The sequence below is a fragment of the Crassostrea angulata genome, chromosome 4 (genome assembly GCF_025612915.1).
Source record: "Crassostrea angulata isolate pt1a10 chromosome 4, ASM2561291v2, whole genome shotgun sequence".
Lineage (NCBI taxonomy): Eukaryota > Metazoa > Mollusca > Bivalvia > Ostreida > Ostreidae > Magallana > Magallana angulata.
In genome coordinates, this window is record NC_069114.1 from 38,879,967 (window position 1) to 38,897,883 (window position 17,917).

Below are 17,917 nucleotides of genomic sequence, written 5' to 3' on the forward strand. Positions count from 1 at the left end.
TTTGAAATTACGAATGTATATTGGTGTGGCCCAATGAATTAAATTTTAGAAAATCACAATAATTTTCCTCTAAAGTTGTTTATTTTTCTCGCCTATATGAGTTATATACTTATTATGCATCATGCTTCGTTGTAAAATGCAAAATTTATTTAATCAACCAATTTGTAAACGAAAAGTGTTAGCCGAGAAACAAACGAATGATACATTCTATAACCAAAAGCAGGTGCCTTCAATCATAGGTAAATATTTGACGTACGTTCATGGTTTAATAAACTTATAAAAGGTTATAGGTAGAACATTATAGAATTTCCCCTGTGGAGACTGGGAGGGGTACAAGAACCAGTTAGCCGTGGGTCTTTTTAAATTGAAGTAACATATATGGATGGTTTTTTCACTTAGGGAGGATGGCGCCTGAAATACAAGCAATGTCAACCATCCGGAAACCTTTTATATATAAAGATAAGAACTTGAATTTTATTTGTTACCCATGTCACATGCCATTTTTTAAGCATGGGGTCCCAAACAGAAATGATAATTTTCCAGAAATTATTGCTAAAATTTTGTATGGAAATAGATAACTAAAGTATTTTAAGAAATCAAACAAATATTTAGTTTGAACTTTTATTTAATTATAATTTTAATTCAGTACGAAGTTGAACGCACATAGTGAACATGTGAGTAATATTCAAGCCAAAGTTAAAAAAAAAAATGTTGTCTTATTGGTGGCTTCAAATGCCAATACATAATATTTACATCCACTAAGGATGATTCCCTCTATTTCTTACGGAAAATGATTGTAATTCATAGCTCTGTAGAAACTGACAGGATTGAAATCTATACGCGCCGTTTATTGATTGGTCGAAACCTTCACCAACCTAAGAAAAACCACGGACTGCACAAAATAGTCATGATGAAGTAATGCAGACTCAAATTCCCACAGAAGCCGATTTGGCTATTCAATATGATAAATCATTCGGCATTGCAAAATATAAATATACGAATAGAATTAGTATATTATGCAGAATTTTCTGATAAGATGTGATTCCTAATGGCTACCCTAAAACAGGAACGAACCTCTATAAGACAAAGTTTGGAATTTATTCATAATTAATCTACTTTTACCTTCCGATTTCTGTCTTGAGACGGAACCATGATAGCCAAAGCACAATTTAAAATGAAACTTCATGTAAATAGTTATATAACGTTCGATTGTGCATAATTTATTTGTGTAAAATAAAAACGTTTACAATAAAAAGAAAATGAAAACAAAAAATATGCAAATATACAGAGATCTTTAAAACAACTGAGATCTTGTTCAATTTAAGAAAAAAATTGATAGAAAGTACATGTACATACGTAATTTTCAAATGTGTGATTGGAGTATAAAGGAAAATATATGTGTAAACGAGCCTTCATATTAAAATGAAAAGTTGTTATTGTTCTACAATGGTATTATAAAAGTCCGTCGAATATTCTATCACATGTAGATTGTATGTATGTTTTCCAGAGTATATTCACATAAATTTTACGGTCCATCATAATCAATTTATATAAACATTAAAATTGACGAATACACAAGCTATTTTTAAAAAGTATATGTAATGGAAAAATATATAGATTCCACACTTATCGTGAACATAAAGTTACATGTAGCCTAAATTACTAACACAACAACATTAAAATTGAACTTTATGACTACAGGCACGGAAATAAGATATGTTTGCAATTTACAAAGAACACTAGACAGTGATATTGAAACAGATTAATCATTATAATTACTCAACTCATATAAGGATCGACTGATACAAAAACAAGGTTACTCTAAACAAATAGTACAACATTTTTATAACAAACACAAATGTTGATGTACGTTGCATAATTTAAAATTGAACACGTTGTTTTTTTACAAAACGTAACTATGATGCATAGAAACATTGGAGGGGCATGGTTGTCCTTCGAGCTGAAATGTTTTAAGTTGTATTTTTCCATCTTTAATACCGGTATATATTTACAATGCTTCTATCACGCTTGGAACATAAGGATTTGGTTAATGATAAAAAATGTTTAAATTAGGCATTGTAAAAATGAATAAATGAAACAAAATCATGAAATCAAATCATGACTACTAATGAAAAAAATGGGGAAAAAAATAAAATACGAAATAAAATCGTGACTATTTACTAGGAAAGGAAACATGTATAATAATTAAGTTGTAAAACAAAACTCTATACAAACATTTTTCTAAAAAAAAAATATTTCTAGACAGCATTACTATGAATTATTTGAACAAAAAAGTTTCCTTGTTGTAAACCCCGAAAGCTACTTCCTTTTAATCCAACATTTTAAAACAATTTAAGACTTTTCTTTTTCTTCCTCTACATCTATTTCTATTACGGCCTCGGACACATCTTTGACCTTATAATGACTGACAAATAAAACGAGAGAGGCACACATCGTCAAAGTCCCAACGAAGTGGTAAGTCAGAAAGTAGTCTCCAGAAACGTCCCGAAGATAACCTGAAAAAAATAGAGCAAACATTGAAACTTGATACCATATTCTTGTATTGTCTGGCGTGAAGATACATCTAGAAAGGTGAATGACTGAAAGGGTGCGCACCTGTTAAAGGTAAGATGGCACTCCATATGATTCCCTGAGACAACTGTAACACGCATAATCCACTACGTAGGTTCTCAATGCCCAGAACGTCAGCCACCACGGAAGCATACAGCCCGTGTATAGGTCCACCAAACACTCCATTCGCGACGGCAAATATAGCAAGGTACCAAAAGGACTGGAAAAATCGGACGAGATTTTGAGCTAAACCCGCAAGCAACAAGCCCCAGGCAATTACAACCTGGCGGTGAATCCATTTCCCTGAGAAAAATCCGCTCCCACAGCGCCCGATTATCTCCCCTACCATATAGATGGACACTAAGAGAGCGGCGTCGTCACTGGGTATCCCACAATCCTTTGCAACATCCGGGAGGTACACTACGGTGATAACCACCGGAACTCCCATTGTAAATCCTATTGCGAAAAACAAGTACGAAGTATTTTTAAAGATAGAAATATTGAAGAAATTGCGCATATTAGCGGTCTTTTCACGAATCTCTGCTGTGGGGTTTTGAATCTCGTGGTCTGCAAATCCGTTCGACAACGAGTTACTCGGATGTGTTCCATTTAGAAACAGACTATTAGATTTTCTGCCGTTGACCAAACTATGTGTCGATCCTCTACCATACTGTACAACCATTATCATATCCGCACTACCATAGATCTTTTCCTTCAAACCCAACCTATGATCAAAAATATTGCTATTAGAATAAAAGTGTGTCCCGTTTGAGATTCTTGGCATGTCGTAGCTATGCACACTTAGTGCGTCTTTTGGTTTCGCGGATGCAAATAACAAAGCGCGGTCCGAAGATAGACAAACGTCATCCATATCATGGGCTTCCTTCGGAACGATGGCGACTGATGCGCCATTCAGGAGCTCATTTTCGGGCTTCTCAATTATAAGTACAGTCTGTGCTGAATCGATATTGGGTATCTCGTCTTGCCTTCTCCGTCCAGCCCATTTTTCGTACAGTTGCGGGGGACGGAGTAACATTCCTGCTGGAACAATGTGAAAAGCTAAGCCGGCTAAAATCAGCAATGCTCCTTTTAAAAGAAAGTTGTCTATACAGTAAGTAATAGCCGGCGCCAACACGAGAGCCCCAAAACTAGCGGAACCCGTGTGTATGCCATTGGCGATCCCTCTACGTACGTCAAAGTACTGACCCGTGATTATCAAAGACGGACCAAGCACGGCGGCAAGACCAATTCCTGCAACAACAAAAAAACCAATAACATACATGTAGTAATAAGTACGTTGTGGTTCGATTGGATATGAAATTGATAATTAAAAATCTATTGACAAGGAATTACCCATAAGAACACTGTGAGTGAAAATCAAATGAAGAACGCTCTGGGCAAAACTACTGAGGATGAGGGATATAGTAACAAAGAACCCGCCAAAGATGACACATTGTCGGCTGCTGAAGTACTTCATCCCAGCAGTCAAAAACAACAAGCCTGTAAATAGAAAAAATGTCATTGAATGATACCGGTATTCGCGTACTCGTACATGGCAAGATGTGTTAAAATATCGGAACAGAAGAAAAAAATGTTATTGCAATGATACTCGCGTACTCGTATATGGCACTGTGTTAAAATATCGGAACAGAAGAAAGAATGTTATTGTAATAGTACTCGCGTGCTTGTCTATAGCACTGTGCTAAAATATCGGTACAGTAGAAAGAATATTATTGTAATAGTACTCGCATGCTTGTCTATAGCACTGTGCTAAAATATCGGAACAATAGAAAAAAAAATTGTAATAGTACTCGCCAACTCCTACATGTATATGGTACTGTGCTAAAATATCGGAACTCCGGAAGACAAAAAGCTATATATAAAATTTTGGGTCTGAAATAGTCTTGGTTCTATACAGTCAACAAGTTGAAAAGCCGACAAGTAACAATACAAAAGTATTTATCTAAATACTTTGCCGAAAAGTATATGTCATTATCTAGAACAAAATTTACGGAATGATTAAAGAAAAATCAGAATTCAAAGGAAACTTCAGTTCAATTGAATCTACGTTCTAGATTTGTACCGACTTCTTTTTACAGACTCTGAAAAGGAAACAAAACTTCAGAACTAAATATCGATACAAGAAAAATATGCCAATGTTCAAAGTCATTTCATGGCGTCCTAAAACATAGCCCACTAATCTGTTACTCGTACGAACTCAATGTGGTCCTAATTTTTAAACCGTGCGGATTTGACAAAGTGTATATTCGTTGGTCAAAAATGGCTTTGCTTTGTATAGCAATTCGAAATTAAGAGGTTTTTTTAAGTTCTAGAGATTTTCGATGTACAACAAAACATACTATATTACTAATTATTTGTTTCTCGATGAGTTATATGCTATGTAACCTTCCCCTTTTAAATAGTGGCGGATCATCAGGTGCAGCGCGACTTTAAATGTAGTTGGGTTTTTTTTTTTTAGATCGATGTACACAGTGAAATATTCTTTGAAAACCTAGGTCTATTTATGTCCCACTCCCTATGAAAATGAAATTTAAAAAAAAATCAGCAACTCTGTTATGACAATACTTGATAAAAAAGAAAACATATAAAAATACAGTATCAAAATATCGTTTTGCATGTTGCAAACCCAACCCCAATTACAGAAAAAATGTTTAATGTTGCACTCTGATACAGCTGTTGAAACTGCATTAGACATGCAATGTCAAAAACTGAAAAATATGCAAAATATTATTTTGTTATGAGTTTCTTTTCTGATGTTTGTCCTGATGCAATCGATGACATTGCTGGGTAAATATTCCGCAGGCAATTACAACACATTCCTGACTTGTTTTACTGTTTGCTCATTAAATGGTTAATGTAGTGTGCATGAAATAAAATAAAAACTTTCATCATTATTCTAAATCAAAACCAGCTGTTTCAGCCTGTGCATCAGTTGTATAGTTTAATTACAGTTCCTATTTTCGTCAACTATTACGAAGTAAAAATAAAACTATTTTTGTTAACCACCAGACGGGGTAAATCAAATTTAACATACCGGTATATTTGTAAGAATATAAAAGGATGTTTAAAATTCAGCCTTATCAATAATAAAGGTATTGACTTTTTAATAATAACAATGTAGTGTCATTTACACCTAGAAGTACATGAGAGCACAGTCAGATCTTTTGTTAGTCTACATTCTTCTGGATCTGCATTTTTCTGGTCGTGATTAGCTAGGGTGGTTTATCAAACCCCTTATTATGACTGTTCATGCTCGTGTACATGTTTTCTGGGTCAAAAGGACACTTTGAGGCCTTGCTGTCTTTTAAAGATCACTTTCCTTTTGGGTGATGAGGACTAAGGTGAAGGCCATTCCCTGAGTACGTTTGTCTTTGAGGTTTACTCCATTCAAGTTATGTAAATTCGACAAAGAATCTGACATCGTTAAGGGACAAGGTCATTAGATTTTTACAAATGCGTATTAAAGAAGGTTTTCATTATATATTTCATGTAAATGAATGGTCTGATCATATATGAATTGATTCTGAAAGAAAAGCCCATGATTATCAATAATTATCTAATATATGTATTACATACACGTATGATGTAGTACAACATACTGTGTAGCATTACTACATCATATTCAATGTACTAGTTATGAATTGGTCAGGCATGTATATAGCATCGTTTCTTTTTGTTAAATAGTGGAAGGACCTGACCTTCTCCGAATTTTTTTTTAAAGGGGAGGGTCCGGAAAATCCTTCACCCCTACAAACACCACATTTCTTATTCATGTACTGTTATTATAATTGTCTGTGTTATATTTTCCTCAGACTTGAGTATCAATTTTGATACTGAATGAGCCTGTACCCTAACTAAATAAACTTCCTTCTTAAAATCCATTTGCCAAGAAAAGTGGAACCTTTAAATACATTTTAGAATGAATTTGATTGATCTCAGTTTTTAAAGGTAGTTTTGCCTAAAAACTAATATATTCTGGCCAAAATGCAATCCATCAAATTAAAAATGTATCTTTATTAAAAAAATCGAAACGCTCTAAAAGTAAGCCTGCAAAATGGAATTTTAAAAGTCTCTTCAAGATGTAAGTCTGGTTTAAATCAATTTGTCCCTTGAGTTTTATGGTTAACTAACTTTTTCTTCTATTCCTATTAAAGACCCTCAACACCCTGTGGAAAGGTTTCACATAAGAGTCCGATTTTTATATTCATCAAAGATATGGGATTCAAGCATACATTCCATTTCAAAATGACACAATTAATTGAATGTATTTGGGGAAAACCTACTTGTAAAAATGTTTTGTTGTTTATAAAAACAAAAGTTCCTGCTGTAATCAAAATCAGGACCTGCAGGTTCGTAGACTGAAGCAATACCCATTGCGCTAGAGAGATAGACAACACATGCTGAAGACATAATCAGTTTCACAATGGGTAGCTTAGTGGACAATGCACCCGAGTTCGATCACCGTGATCGACAGTGGCTGTATGCGATAGGGTATAGCGGTCGCCCGCTTGGACACGTGGGTTCTCTCCGGGTACTCCGGCATCTTCCCACACTAATGACCCCCCTCGCGCTAACATCCGTGCCAACGAAAAACATTTAAAATATAAGTTGTACAACTTGCTAGCTTATTAATCGTTGTAAAATAGATAAAGTTTTCAATGGGTTCACAAATCGCCATGTTGTGACGTACTGTCCTAAAAAGTATAAGTCACGGGGTGTCGAGGAGCCTTAATCTGTTAATAGACTAACCATTAAATATTCTCGATGAGACGTTAAAATAGAAGTGAGGAGCCTAATCTGTTAATAGACTAACCATTAAATATTCTCGATGAGACGTTAAAATAGAAGTACCCAGTAGTAGCTCTGTACGTAATCTCTATGGTGATAAGGATGCTTTTTTCGTAACCAGATAACCAGAAAATGAATTAAAGCCTTAAACTTACTAGCGAGACTCATCACCGCTATCTGGATACTGACCACCAAAGACATACTGGCGGAGGAGGAATTAAAGGACTTTCGGAATTCTACAAACAAAATCCCGAACCCGCGATGTATTCCTCCATAGATCAGCATGGCGCCGAGGGATGCTGGAATATACAGAATAGCAAACATAAAAATAGTATAAATTAATTTAGTAACACAAAAACATAGAATAATTTTACTGTAGAATCATTATTTATTCTTGGTGGCTAAATCTTCAAGGGTTTTGTGGTTACTCATCCCCAGTAATTTAATTACATCCTATTATAGTTATAAATTAATATCTTTATCTATTAATTAAATTGGATTTACGAAATAACGTCCTCGATCGCGAATCTTTTAAAAATATTGACAATCCGCGAAAATTGAGCCCACGAAATTAAACGATTACGATGTTATTATAACAACAAAATTTCTTGGCACAAAATTTCCAAACGTGCAAACGAATAAAAAATGTGCTTAAAACCTACTTTCTAACTTATTAAAGAATCGACCTCTCATTTATGATTTAATTGTTATGTTTCCTAATCTGTAAAGGGACACACTGTGTAACTTAAACACGTAATAATTGCGACCGAATTCTTAAGCATAATCATGAAAACAGATCAAGGTAAAAAAAATACGTAAGAAAAATTCGAGTAAATAATGGAAGGAATTTTGCGCACTGTAAAACATCAAAGCATCGGCTGAGGTAGTGGATATAATACGCTGAATGGAAAGTTTAAAAACCTTGTTTGACGTCGCACGTTTTACATGAATAAAATAAGAAATGATGTAGGGTTCGGGGAATGACCTAAGACACGGATGGAACCCCTACTTTCAACTCCCCACCCACAATTATTCGTTTATTAAATTAGTTACAATTTTTAAAAAAAAATTGTGATAATAAAGGGATTGGTGCAAACTTCACATAATGACCTGTATGTATATAGCCTACATGAAGTGGGATGTAATGTTTAGATGAAATGTACATGTTTAGGATGTTTATGTTCCGTGTATGCCGGTATAATACACACTTAACAAACCGTTCTAACCAGACCATTTACAAACACAGACATCAGTCCATGCACATCCTGAACGAACGCATCATGTGGAACATACATACACACAATTGTATAGTTTTTATTGTTGAAATAGTTTTATGAATATATTGAATAGAAAGGAAAGAGGGAAACGATACGGTTGGTGGCCTTAATAAAGATTCTTTACCAAATTTCAACATGCTTTAATCAACAACAAATAATCAAGGATATACTATAAGTAAGAATTGACATAATCAATATTTTCCAGATTATTCCCCACGGAAAGAATTCAAGCATGGCACCATGAACAAGGTATCAGTCGCTACAGCTGCATAGGTTAATTGAGAAAATTAATCGATCAAAAATCAGCTGGAATATTCGATGTCCCTGGTCATGGGATGTTTTAATACAAAGGAAGTTAAAATCAATACACAAAAAGAAAACCCTTACCTGACAGAATGACCCATGCCCAGCCCTGGTCAACCGGGTGGGCAGGTGCGTGGATTGCATCCTCCAACCCCATTCCTTTGGATGAGTTGTTTCTAGAACGAACAAGTCACATAATGGAGGCAATTCTTATCAAATCTAGGCGCTGCGTGGCACATCTTTACTATACACTGAACACAGAACTAGATTCAGTCGATCTCGTTGTCAAGCCGTCAACAAGATACAGGCAGGCTCACCGGTACTGCCGCTATCCCGGGGTCAAACACAAAGAGTAGATTCTTACGTCGTCAGCTGTTTCATATTTTTTTAAACAGTAAGGAAGTATTAGCATTTCTAGAGGACTTTAAAAGCTATAGAATTTAAAACGCTGCACGGGTAATGCTTTCTTAAATGGCCAATCTACATTGAATAACTAAACAGAGGATATTTTGTGTCTGTGTGGAATTACAGAGAGAGTGGGAGAAAGAGAGAGAGAGAGAGAGAAAGATAGAGCGAGCGAGAGAGCGAGAGCAAGAGAGCAAATGGTTAAGGACATTAATTAAAATTGTCATTAATTCAGCCCTCCCCCTTCCTTCTTTGGTACTATGCTGATACAATATGCGGGTACACGATCTGATAATTCTCCATGCTTTGAAATATACCATGGAAACCCATGCAACCCCCAAGATGACCTGAATTACATGGAGTATCTATAAAATGACACTCCTCGGTCAAACTTAAACAAAGGTAACATACACATATATTTTTTTGTGCAAAATGAAGCTTTTAAAAAAAATCAAAGCTGTTACCTGATGCAAGGCTAGGCGATTTACTGACGTTATGTCAGATAACAAAATATATATACCATTTATTTTTTTACGGCAAATTTGAAAACTTCACCTATAACCTATTTCAAATTCATATAAGTTTTTGTCATTGTTTATTTTACAACTCAATCAACAATTACCCAATAAAACCCCCCAAATCCGGATACAACAATTATAACCGCTTTATGATGATCGGGGTTTTTTTCCTGAGCGTGTGCTGCATACATGCAAATGAAATGTAGTACGATAAAGGCGTGGGGTCAGACATGACAAACATCAATACCATAGCCAAACAGGGTCCATAAACCTTTATGTACTTGTGTCACACTAGTAAGTACTAGTATCACATTTATATAGGTCAAAACTAGTATCTGTCTATCTGCTCCAATTTGTCATACTTAGACTATGATTCATACATGTAGTTATATAGGATTCATTATAAATTTTTCAGCAGAATCCGACTCAGATTCATTAGGTTTTGTAAAAATGTGTTTTTTTCTCTTTATAGCATGTACATGTAGATTCGGTGTCCCATCCCTTAGTTCAAAGTATCTTTCTAACAATTTATGCATAAGCATCTACACAGTTAACAGGCAATGTGCCCATAAAAGTTCTCTATATTAACCCAATTCTCCCCGCCAACCCGTTTTAACCAGATGAACTAAATTCAATATACATGTAATTGTTTCCGAGTAAAACACAGGTACAATTAACTGATGCTACCTTCGTATATAATGAAAACACGCCATCCATAGGATAATCATACTATGATAAAAAAAATAATCACTTATATCTTATTTTATAACATTAAATATAATTTTTCAAAATAAAGGATTTCCGGATTTTTTAAAGGAATTTTCGTTGATTATTAATTAGCGAAGCTTGAGAAAAAATAAAAACAAATTGGTAATCTTCAAGTACCAATGATGTTTAAAATATAGATAACAAAAGACAGTTCTCTTCCGATTTCTCGGTATTAAAGCCCAAAAATTCGAGTCTATAATTTTAATATAGTAGTATAGATAAAGGATTTTCCAATTAAACAGTTAGATATATTACTGTGACTGTCAATGTTTGCTTATTGTATGTCTTTGCACTCTTAATTTTAAAACCTTTATAATTATGAAGATCTTATTTAGATTCAGATAATGAATAAAAAATGCACGTCCTTCCGATTTAGTCTGTTCCGAGGTCTGTCCATGTACATACATGTAACAGTTCTGGTGCGGATCCAATGATTTACAAGAACATGGCATTCCCATAGAAAGGCCAATCCAAGTTTTTTCTATGTTTTACGTCCGCGGACGGATTAGTTTTGAAGCATGTACCACAACAAATAATGTATCATATGAACTCTTCATATCTGAAAATATAGCACAAACATTTTGAATTTGGTTTGTTTTATCATTAAAACCTGGGGTTGGGATATTTATGTATTAATTTTCGCCACAGTCCAAAGAAAATGTTGAAATAATGATAATAGATTTTATTTATGTACTTAAAAATAAAGTGTGGTTTTTCTGCTGATTTGTGATTATTACTATCTTTATAGAAAAATAGGTTTGCTACTTTTGAATGGACGCTAAACCTAGAAAAAACTCGGAACTGCCTAAGAAGGAATATGCGTGAATTGTTTATATTAATTTAAACAATATTTTATTATGCATCACACAGACAGATGGGATAGCAGGCATTGCCTATTAAATTGTAGTAACTAGTAATGAAAATAATAATTAAAAAAAGAGAGAAAAAAAATACAAAAAAAAGAGAAGTTTATTCACAGGTTTAGGTTCTGTGGTATAAGACAATAAGTTGAACTAGAAGGATTATTCGAATCTCTTTGTAGATTTGATAAATTAGGGTACATACATGTATTTAAATATTGCAATATTTTGTTCATAAGTAAGACTAATGACACCATTAAGAATGAGTTGATCTTAGAAAAAAGGGTATTGGCAGGCGTAAGAAATCTCTATTTTGGGTTAGCAAATATCTTTAAACATACTATTTTGGACAGTAAAAAAAAGTGACATGTTTAAAAATTGTTTCCACACATGTCACAACTTGAGTTGTCATTCAAAAAATGATTGCATAAATCAGCATTTAATTAAGTTACTAGCTGAGTACGAAGTTGACACTCACAGTGTATTACATGTATATTTTCCTTTCATGTTCATGTAGTTTAAGTATTTCTTGGCTTTTGAACAATACATGATTTTTATGGCATGTGTAAATGATGAGAGAGTTGGAGGGAGATCATTCCAGAGTCTAATTGTTGAGGGTAAAAAACTTCTCATGTAAGAGGTTGTTTTTACTGGGGGACATTAAATGTAAGGCTGTCCTGATTCTGCAGAGGATGACAATTTTGAGATAGTAAACATTGTTCGAGCAGATCAACTACTAGTAAATACTGAAGAATAAACTATCTTATAAAATAACACAAGCTTATTTATTTTATGTCGAACTTCGAGGGTATCCCATCCAATTTCATCATAAAGCAAGAATTTTGAAGAATTTGGACCTTAATCCTGCAATGATTCTATAGCTACTGCAACTTGAATATCTTTAAATAGTATAGGATCTTTATCAGAACAATTACCCCATACAATGTCGGAGTATTCAAGAACTTGGCGAACAAAGGCAAAGTAAGTGTTTATCAAAGCATCCTTTTCAAGGATGTGTTTCAACATTCTTAAGATATATTAACGATCGTAAGCTTTAGAATGAATATGGGTTCTCCGACTACCATCCTGCTGGAATTTTATACCTAGATGAGAAAGTGTTTCAACCTTTTCAATAGCAGGCCCATCAGTGCCAAAGATAACTTTTGGATGACAAACACTCTTTCTACCAAAATCTAAATTCACTGTATTATTTGGGGTAAATTGTATTTTCTATGATAAAAAATAACAATACCAGAAAATGGGGCTCAGATATTTTATAGCAAATATATTGGTTTGTTATATTCAGTAGTATATTCTCCCTATATAACTATATAGACGAATAGTCAATAACTGTAATATTATCTCGTCCGAAAAATATTGACCGGTCAATATTTTTTTAATATTGACCGGCTAGGAATATTTGTATATTATTGTTGTGATCAAATGTATAAACGCAGCACTTCTTTATTATTATACCACTCTTTTGTACATATATGTGGGGAATTTCTTCTCAATTTCTTTTTAAAAACTGAATTGCAAAGCTTCTGAAATATATATAAACCTTTAAACACGATTGATTCATAAACCGGATTAGGGTGGTTCAACGCATCTATCACACTTGATAATCAATCAAAATAAGTAACAAAGTAGGTAAATCCCGTGAAATACTAGTAAAGATATAAGAACAATTTACAGCTTTTGTGCGCATCATTATCTCTAGTAACTGTATAAGTTAATTTATTGCATTTTTAAATAAATTACGTGATCAGATACTAAACAGAGAGAATTCCCCAAGCAAAAAAACTTTATTTTTTAAAAATATTTTAAAATTCATATCTGACTTGCCATTCTCGTAACCCACTATCAAAAAATAAAAACACGTGCAGGGTCCCGGATGTCTTTTTTCTTTTAAAGGATCAAAAGGAGAAAGAAAGACGCGCATATTAGATAAAGCGCTTCATATAAATCGGTACAATATATGAGCTATGATCTAAACTAAAATTTCAATTGCAAACCGGGCTAAAATTAAATAAAGGCATTCAGTTAATTTGCGGTTAATTACCACGAATCAATAATAAAATTGCTATGCTTTCTGTGAAGCAAATGGAAGCAGCATTAATAAATTAAATAACTTCGATAGCGCAAGCCAATCTACTACTAGAATATTCTAATAAAGTTTTATCCGTTTTACAAAGGCGGTTACATGTAATAGTATTCAACATAAACAGGTCACTCATTATTGTTTTATTTATTCTAATTTTAAACAAAAGCAAGTTTCATTTTAAACTCGAACCAAACTTATTGGTCCTTCTTTGATTAAATTAAGGTAACTCAAGTAACTTGCATTTTATTTTTATTCATAATTTTATTCCACGTACAAAATAAATTACAAAACTGACCATTTAATTAAAAAATATATATATACCCGGTATTTCCATTCATAAATAATCTTCATGACAAACATTCAGAAAATAATACAGCCGAGGAGATTATATGAGCTGCCCCAAACAGATAAAAGCACGTTACATAGGTTCCGGACTTGTCCTTTAGGTCACCTGTAATTAAAAAAATGCAGTGAATTCAGATTTTTTGTTGGATTTGAATCATTCCAATAACAATTGAAATTGCTGAATATTCATTTAAATGATTTTAAACCCTTATTTAAAAAAGATCATCTAAAAATCATTCTTTGAATTGGCGTGTTTATATCTTCGTAAATGGTAATATTCAGCTTGTGTTCTATGAAATGCACGAGAATATATCACACATCCATCAGATATTTATGACAAACAACGCAAGAAGAAAATGGGACTGAAACAGTCCGACAATGAACTTTGTTTGAAAGTTGGTTTAATTACAGCATATTTTTTTTTAATATCAAGAAATGAATTTTTATCAGAAAACATAAAATGCATTTGAAAGGCCTTTCAATGATCATGTGAATTAAAGCGGCAACAGCCCACAAGCACGTAAAATGCATGTGAAAGGCCTTTCAATGATTCTGTGAATTACTGACTTGAACACTCACCGATAAATGGCGCAGCGCAGCCGCTAATGATACCATAGCCAACGTACAAAACACTGAGAGCGCACCGGAAATCGTCAAGTCCCAGAATGTCCAGCAGTGCGGGGAAATACAGGGCCGATATAAAGTTTGAAAAGAACCCATAGACCATGCTAAAGAACACGAGACTCAAATAATTTTTGTAAAAGGGAGATAAACACTGAACAACACCACTAACGACCATACTGATGGCAATCAAATAAATACGCTTGATCCGTTTTTTGTCGGAGATCCAACCGATGGTAATTCGTCCTAATAAGTCAGCAAAGCTGCTGATGGTTATAAGCCAGGCGGCATCTGTTCTGTCTGTTCCTTGTTCCATTGCAAATGCAGGTAAATAGCCTTGTGGGAGAGAAGTGCCTATAAAGCCAATGGTGTATGCAAACAGAAGTCGTAAATACGACGTGTTTTTGAATATCTTGATGTTAAATATCCTTTTCCTACCAATTGTGGAATTCACTACAGCTGACCCCTGACGTTCAAAATTCAGACTACGCCCTTTGGAGTCATTTGGCTGAAACACAGAAACGACTTCATTACTCGTTCTCCGTTTTGGGCAATCCACTTGCTGAAAATGCCCATTCTTAAGAACAATGTTGGGATCAGATGAATAGAGTCGATCAAATTGATCGCTGTCCCTGGTCAGAGAATCTACTAACGGCCCTTGTTCCTCTGTGGATGAACAATCGGACTCATAGCTAGCTTTGTTTCTCTTTCCTGTGTAAAATGGAGTAGGACGGAGCAACAGCCCACAAGCAATGATATGACTGGCAACGGCCGCTATTATTAAGAGAGCACCTTCAACCGAATACAGGTTTAACAGTACCCGTAAAAATGGAGCCATCACCAGAGCACCTAGACTTCCACTTGACATTAGTAGTCCACTCGCAAACCCTTTTTTCTCATCAAAGTATGTCCCCACAGTGACTATAATGGGAGAAAATGAAAGCGCCATCCCTGCACCTACAAAGGAACAAAAATAAGTCACTGGAACTTAATCATATTTACAAATGTTCATCAGAAAGTGGTGTAGAATATATCGGAATATACTTGTACATTCATACCAATTAAACAACTATAGCTGAAGAATAAGAATTCCACCGATTCTGCAAAGCTGCTTGTAAGAAATCCACAGAAGTAGAAGATACCGCCAATGATAACCCATGTACGAGATGGAAACAATCGCAGACCAAAGAGACAGACAAACACCGCTACAAAACCAAGATAATGAAGTCAAATTGCATCAGACATTCACAAAGATGAAACAAATTTAGTGCGCTTAATACGTGATAATTTTTATCATTTCAATGATGGCATTTATATCAATAAGGGTAATTTCACTTTGCCAATACAGTTTTTGTCTTTGATTTAGAAGTTTTGTATATGTGAAATCATGTTTTACTTACATCCAAAACTATACATGAATATAAGTAATCCTTGAACGACAGATGTCATTGTGGCGTTGCTATGAAACACTGTGATAAGTTCGACGTACAAAACCCCAAAAGACTTGAAGGTTCCAGTGATGAGAAAAACGGCAACACAACAAGCTTGAAAAAAGTTAGTTAGATACACATGAATTATATACGACTGACAAGGGATGAAAGATGCACACAATACAGAAGAGTTTGTATCTACATAATATTGTATTTACCCACTAAAACAACCCAAGCGTAACCCTTGTCTATCGGATGCCCTCGTCTCTTTTCAGCCTTCGAGTTGTGCGAGGAATCTGGATCACTAGACCTCTTGAAGTGTTTCATGATAGCCCGACTTTTCTCTTTAAGATCTTCATCACTCTTTTCTGCATTTTTTGTTGCCATTTTCAAAATTTGCCATACGCATGGTACCTCTTTACTACAATACAGACAATATTGTTGTTTTTTTTTACTAATTAACAATTTTTAATTGTCAATGAACATGGACAATCAACAGTGTGGTTTTTCATTCTTGAAAATATACATCAAATTTTTAGGTTAAACTTGATTTTAATACCGACAAAGATTACTACAACTGCATGTCTTATAATTCATATCCTTTTTTTTTAGAAATAAATAGTTGATGTTATACATGTAAACATGTAGTGTGCATGCGCGGAATGTGAATTTTTTCATGGGGGGGGGGGGGGGGTCCGAGGGTTATCGGTATTTATGTTTACAGGGGGGTGCCTCAGGCACAATTTTTGTAATTTTACTATGTAAAAGTCTAAGAAAGTCTTAAGGAATATCAATTTTCCAGGCCCCAACCCCTTTTTAGATCCGCGCATGGTTTGACAGGAAAATCGTAAGTTGAGCAATCCAAATCTATGGATAGGATTTTAGATTTTATCTACAGAGTAGAGACCTTTTAACACAAATAGATAAGGTACGGAATGGGTAAGGCGTGCTGATTGAGAATTAATTTTAATAAGAATTAAGGTCTATAGAGATTAGAAAGTATTAAAAAAAAACATAATCGATAAAGATGGCGTTGATGAAAAGATATTATATTAAGACACTACCAAAAAGCGCTTGCATTTAGAAATAAAAAAAAAAACCCAAAAAAACCCGAAATTTTAAACGTCATTGAAGATAATTTCTTTAACAATACATGCACATCATCTACATAAAAGCATTATCGATTGAGATTTCTCCGATTTGAAGTGTAGAGGTTTAGTCACAAGCCAAAAAAATTATGAAATATATTTTTAGAAAAATTTCAATTATGAAACTAATGTAAATGTAAGCATTTTTCTCACCTTCCTTTTGGCACTATCCGAACACTTTTTGTATATCGTGCTCCGTATGAAATTCACAACTGGCACACATTCATGATCTGTAAATTAACTTGATCACTGTGTAACAGATAAAGCTATGTTATATAATAAAACTAAAAACTCTCGCAGTAGATCGATATCAACGAATTTGGTCATAGATATCTTTCTTTTTTTTTTATTTTTGGCTATTAGCTGTTCGTCTGAGGCAATGACTGTTACAAGGATCGATGCAATGCATGCTTTTTTTTACCATACAATTCAGTGAATTTTTAGAAGTAAACAATCTTTGTGTGTATATTAATTTGGCAGATTTTATTCACCATTTATATGAAACTCAAGATGTAAAGCTCTGTCACATATCTGATGAAAGATGTTGATTTAAGGTGGTATCGGACACTTCCATGTTGTGACGTATTGTTTATTGAAATAAATATCGAAAAAATAAAGTGTAATTATATGAGTAGTTTCTTAATCAATATTCTTAACGCGTAACGAAGTGGGTTAGAGGGTTATTTTGAATCTGTAGGTAATTAGTTCAAATCCCGGTGGGGGTTTTGCAAGCTTTACCTCTCCAAATAAAAAAAGTA

The 17,917-nt window shown here is 34.1% G+C and overlaps 2 protein-coding genes across 3 annotated transcripts; both read right to left on the bottom strand.

Annotated features, from left to right (window-relative positions):
• Positions 1–1,851: 1,851 nt before the first annotated feature.
• On the bottom strand, positions 1,852–9,254 carry LOC128181749 (monocarboxylate transporter 13-like). Of its 2 annotated transcripts, XM_052850265.1 has the most exons (5): positions 9,045–9,254; positions 7,536–7,679; positions 3,925–4,071; positions 2,617–3,822; positions 1,852–2,516 (listed from the first exon to the last, which is right to left on the bottom strand). In XM_052850265.1, the coding sequence occupies exons 1-5, from the start codon at positions 9,115–9,117 to the stop codon at positions 2,353–2,355; spliced, it is 1,734 nt and encodes a 577-aa protein (XP_052706225.1). In that variant the 5' UTR covers positions 9,118–9,254; the 3' UTR covers positions 1,852–2,352. The 2 variants fall into 2 exon arrangements, with proteins under 2 accessions (XP_052706225.1, XP_052706226.1); XM_052850266.1 differs by lacking the exons at positions 7,536–7,679; positions 9,045–9,254 and adding an exon at positions 6,876–6,981.
• Positions 9,255–13,862: 4,608 nt separating this feature from the next.
• On the bottom strand, positions 13,863–17,391 carry LOC128182040 (monocarboxylate transporter 13-like). The gene is made up of 6 exons (XM_052850642.1): positions 17,313–17,391; positions 16,230–16,432; positions 15,982–16,125; positions 15,640–15,786; positions 14,540–15,538; positions 13,863–14,066 (listed from the first exon to the last, which is right to left on the bottom strand). Exons 2-6 carry the CDS (start codon positions 16,396–16,398, stop codon positions 13,963–13,965), a joined length of 1,563 nt encoding a protein of 520 aa, XP_052706602.1. The 5' UTR covers positions 16,399–16,432; positions 17,313–17,391; the 3' UTR covers positions 13,863–13,962.
• Between the last annotated feature and the right edge of the window lie 526 nt (positions 17,392–17,917).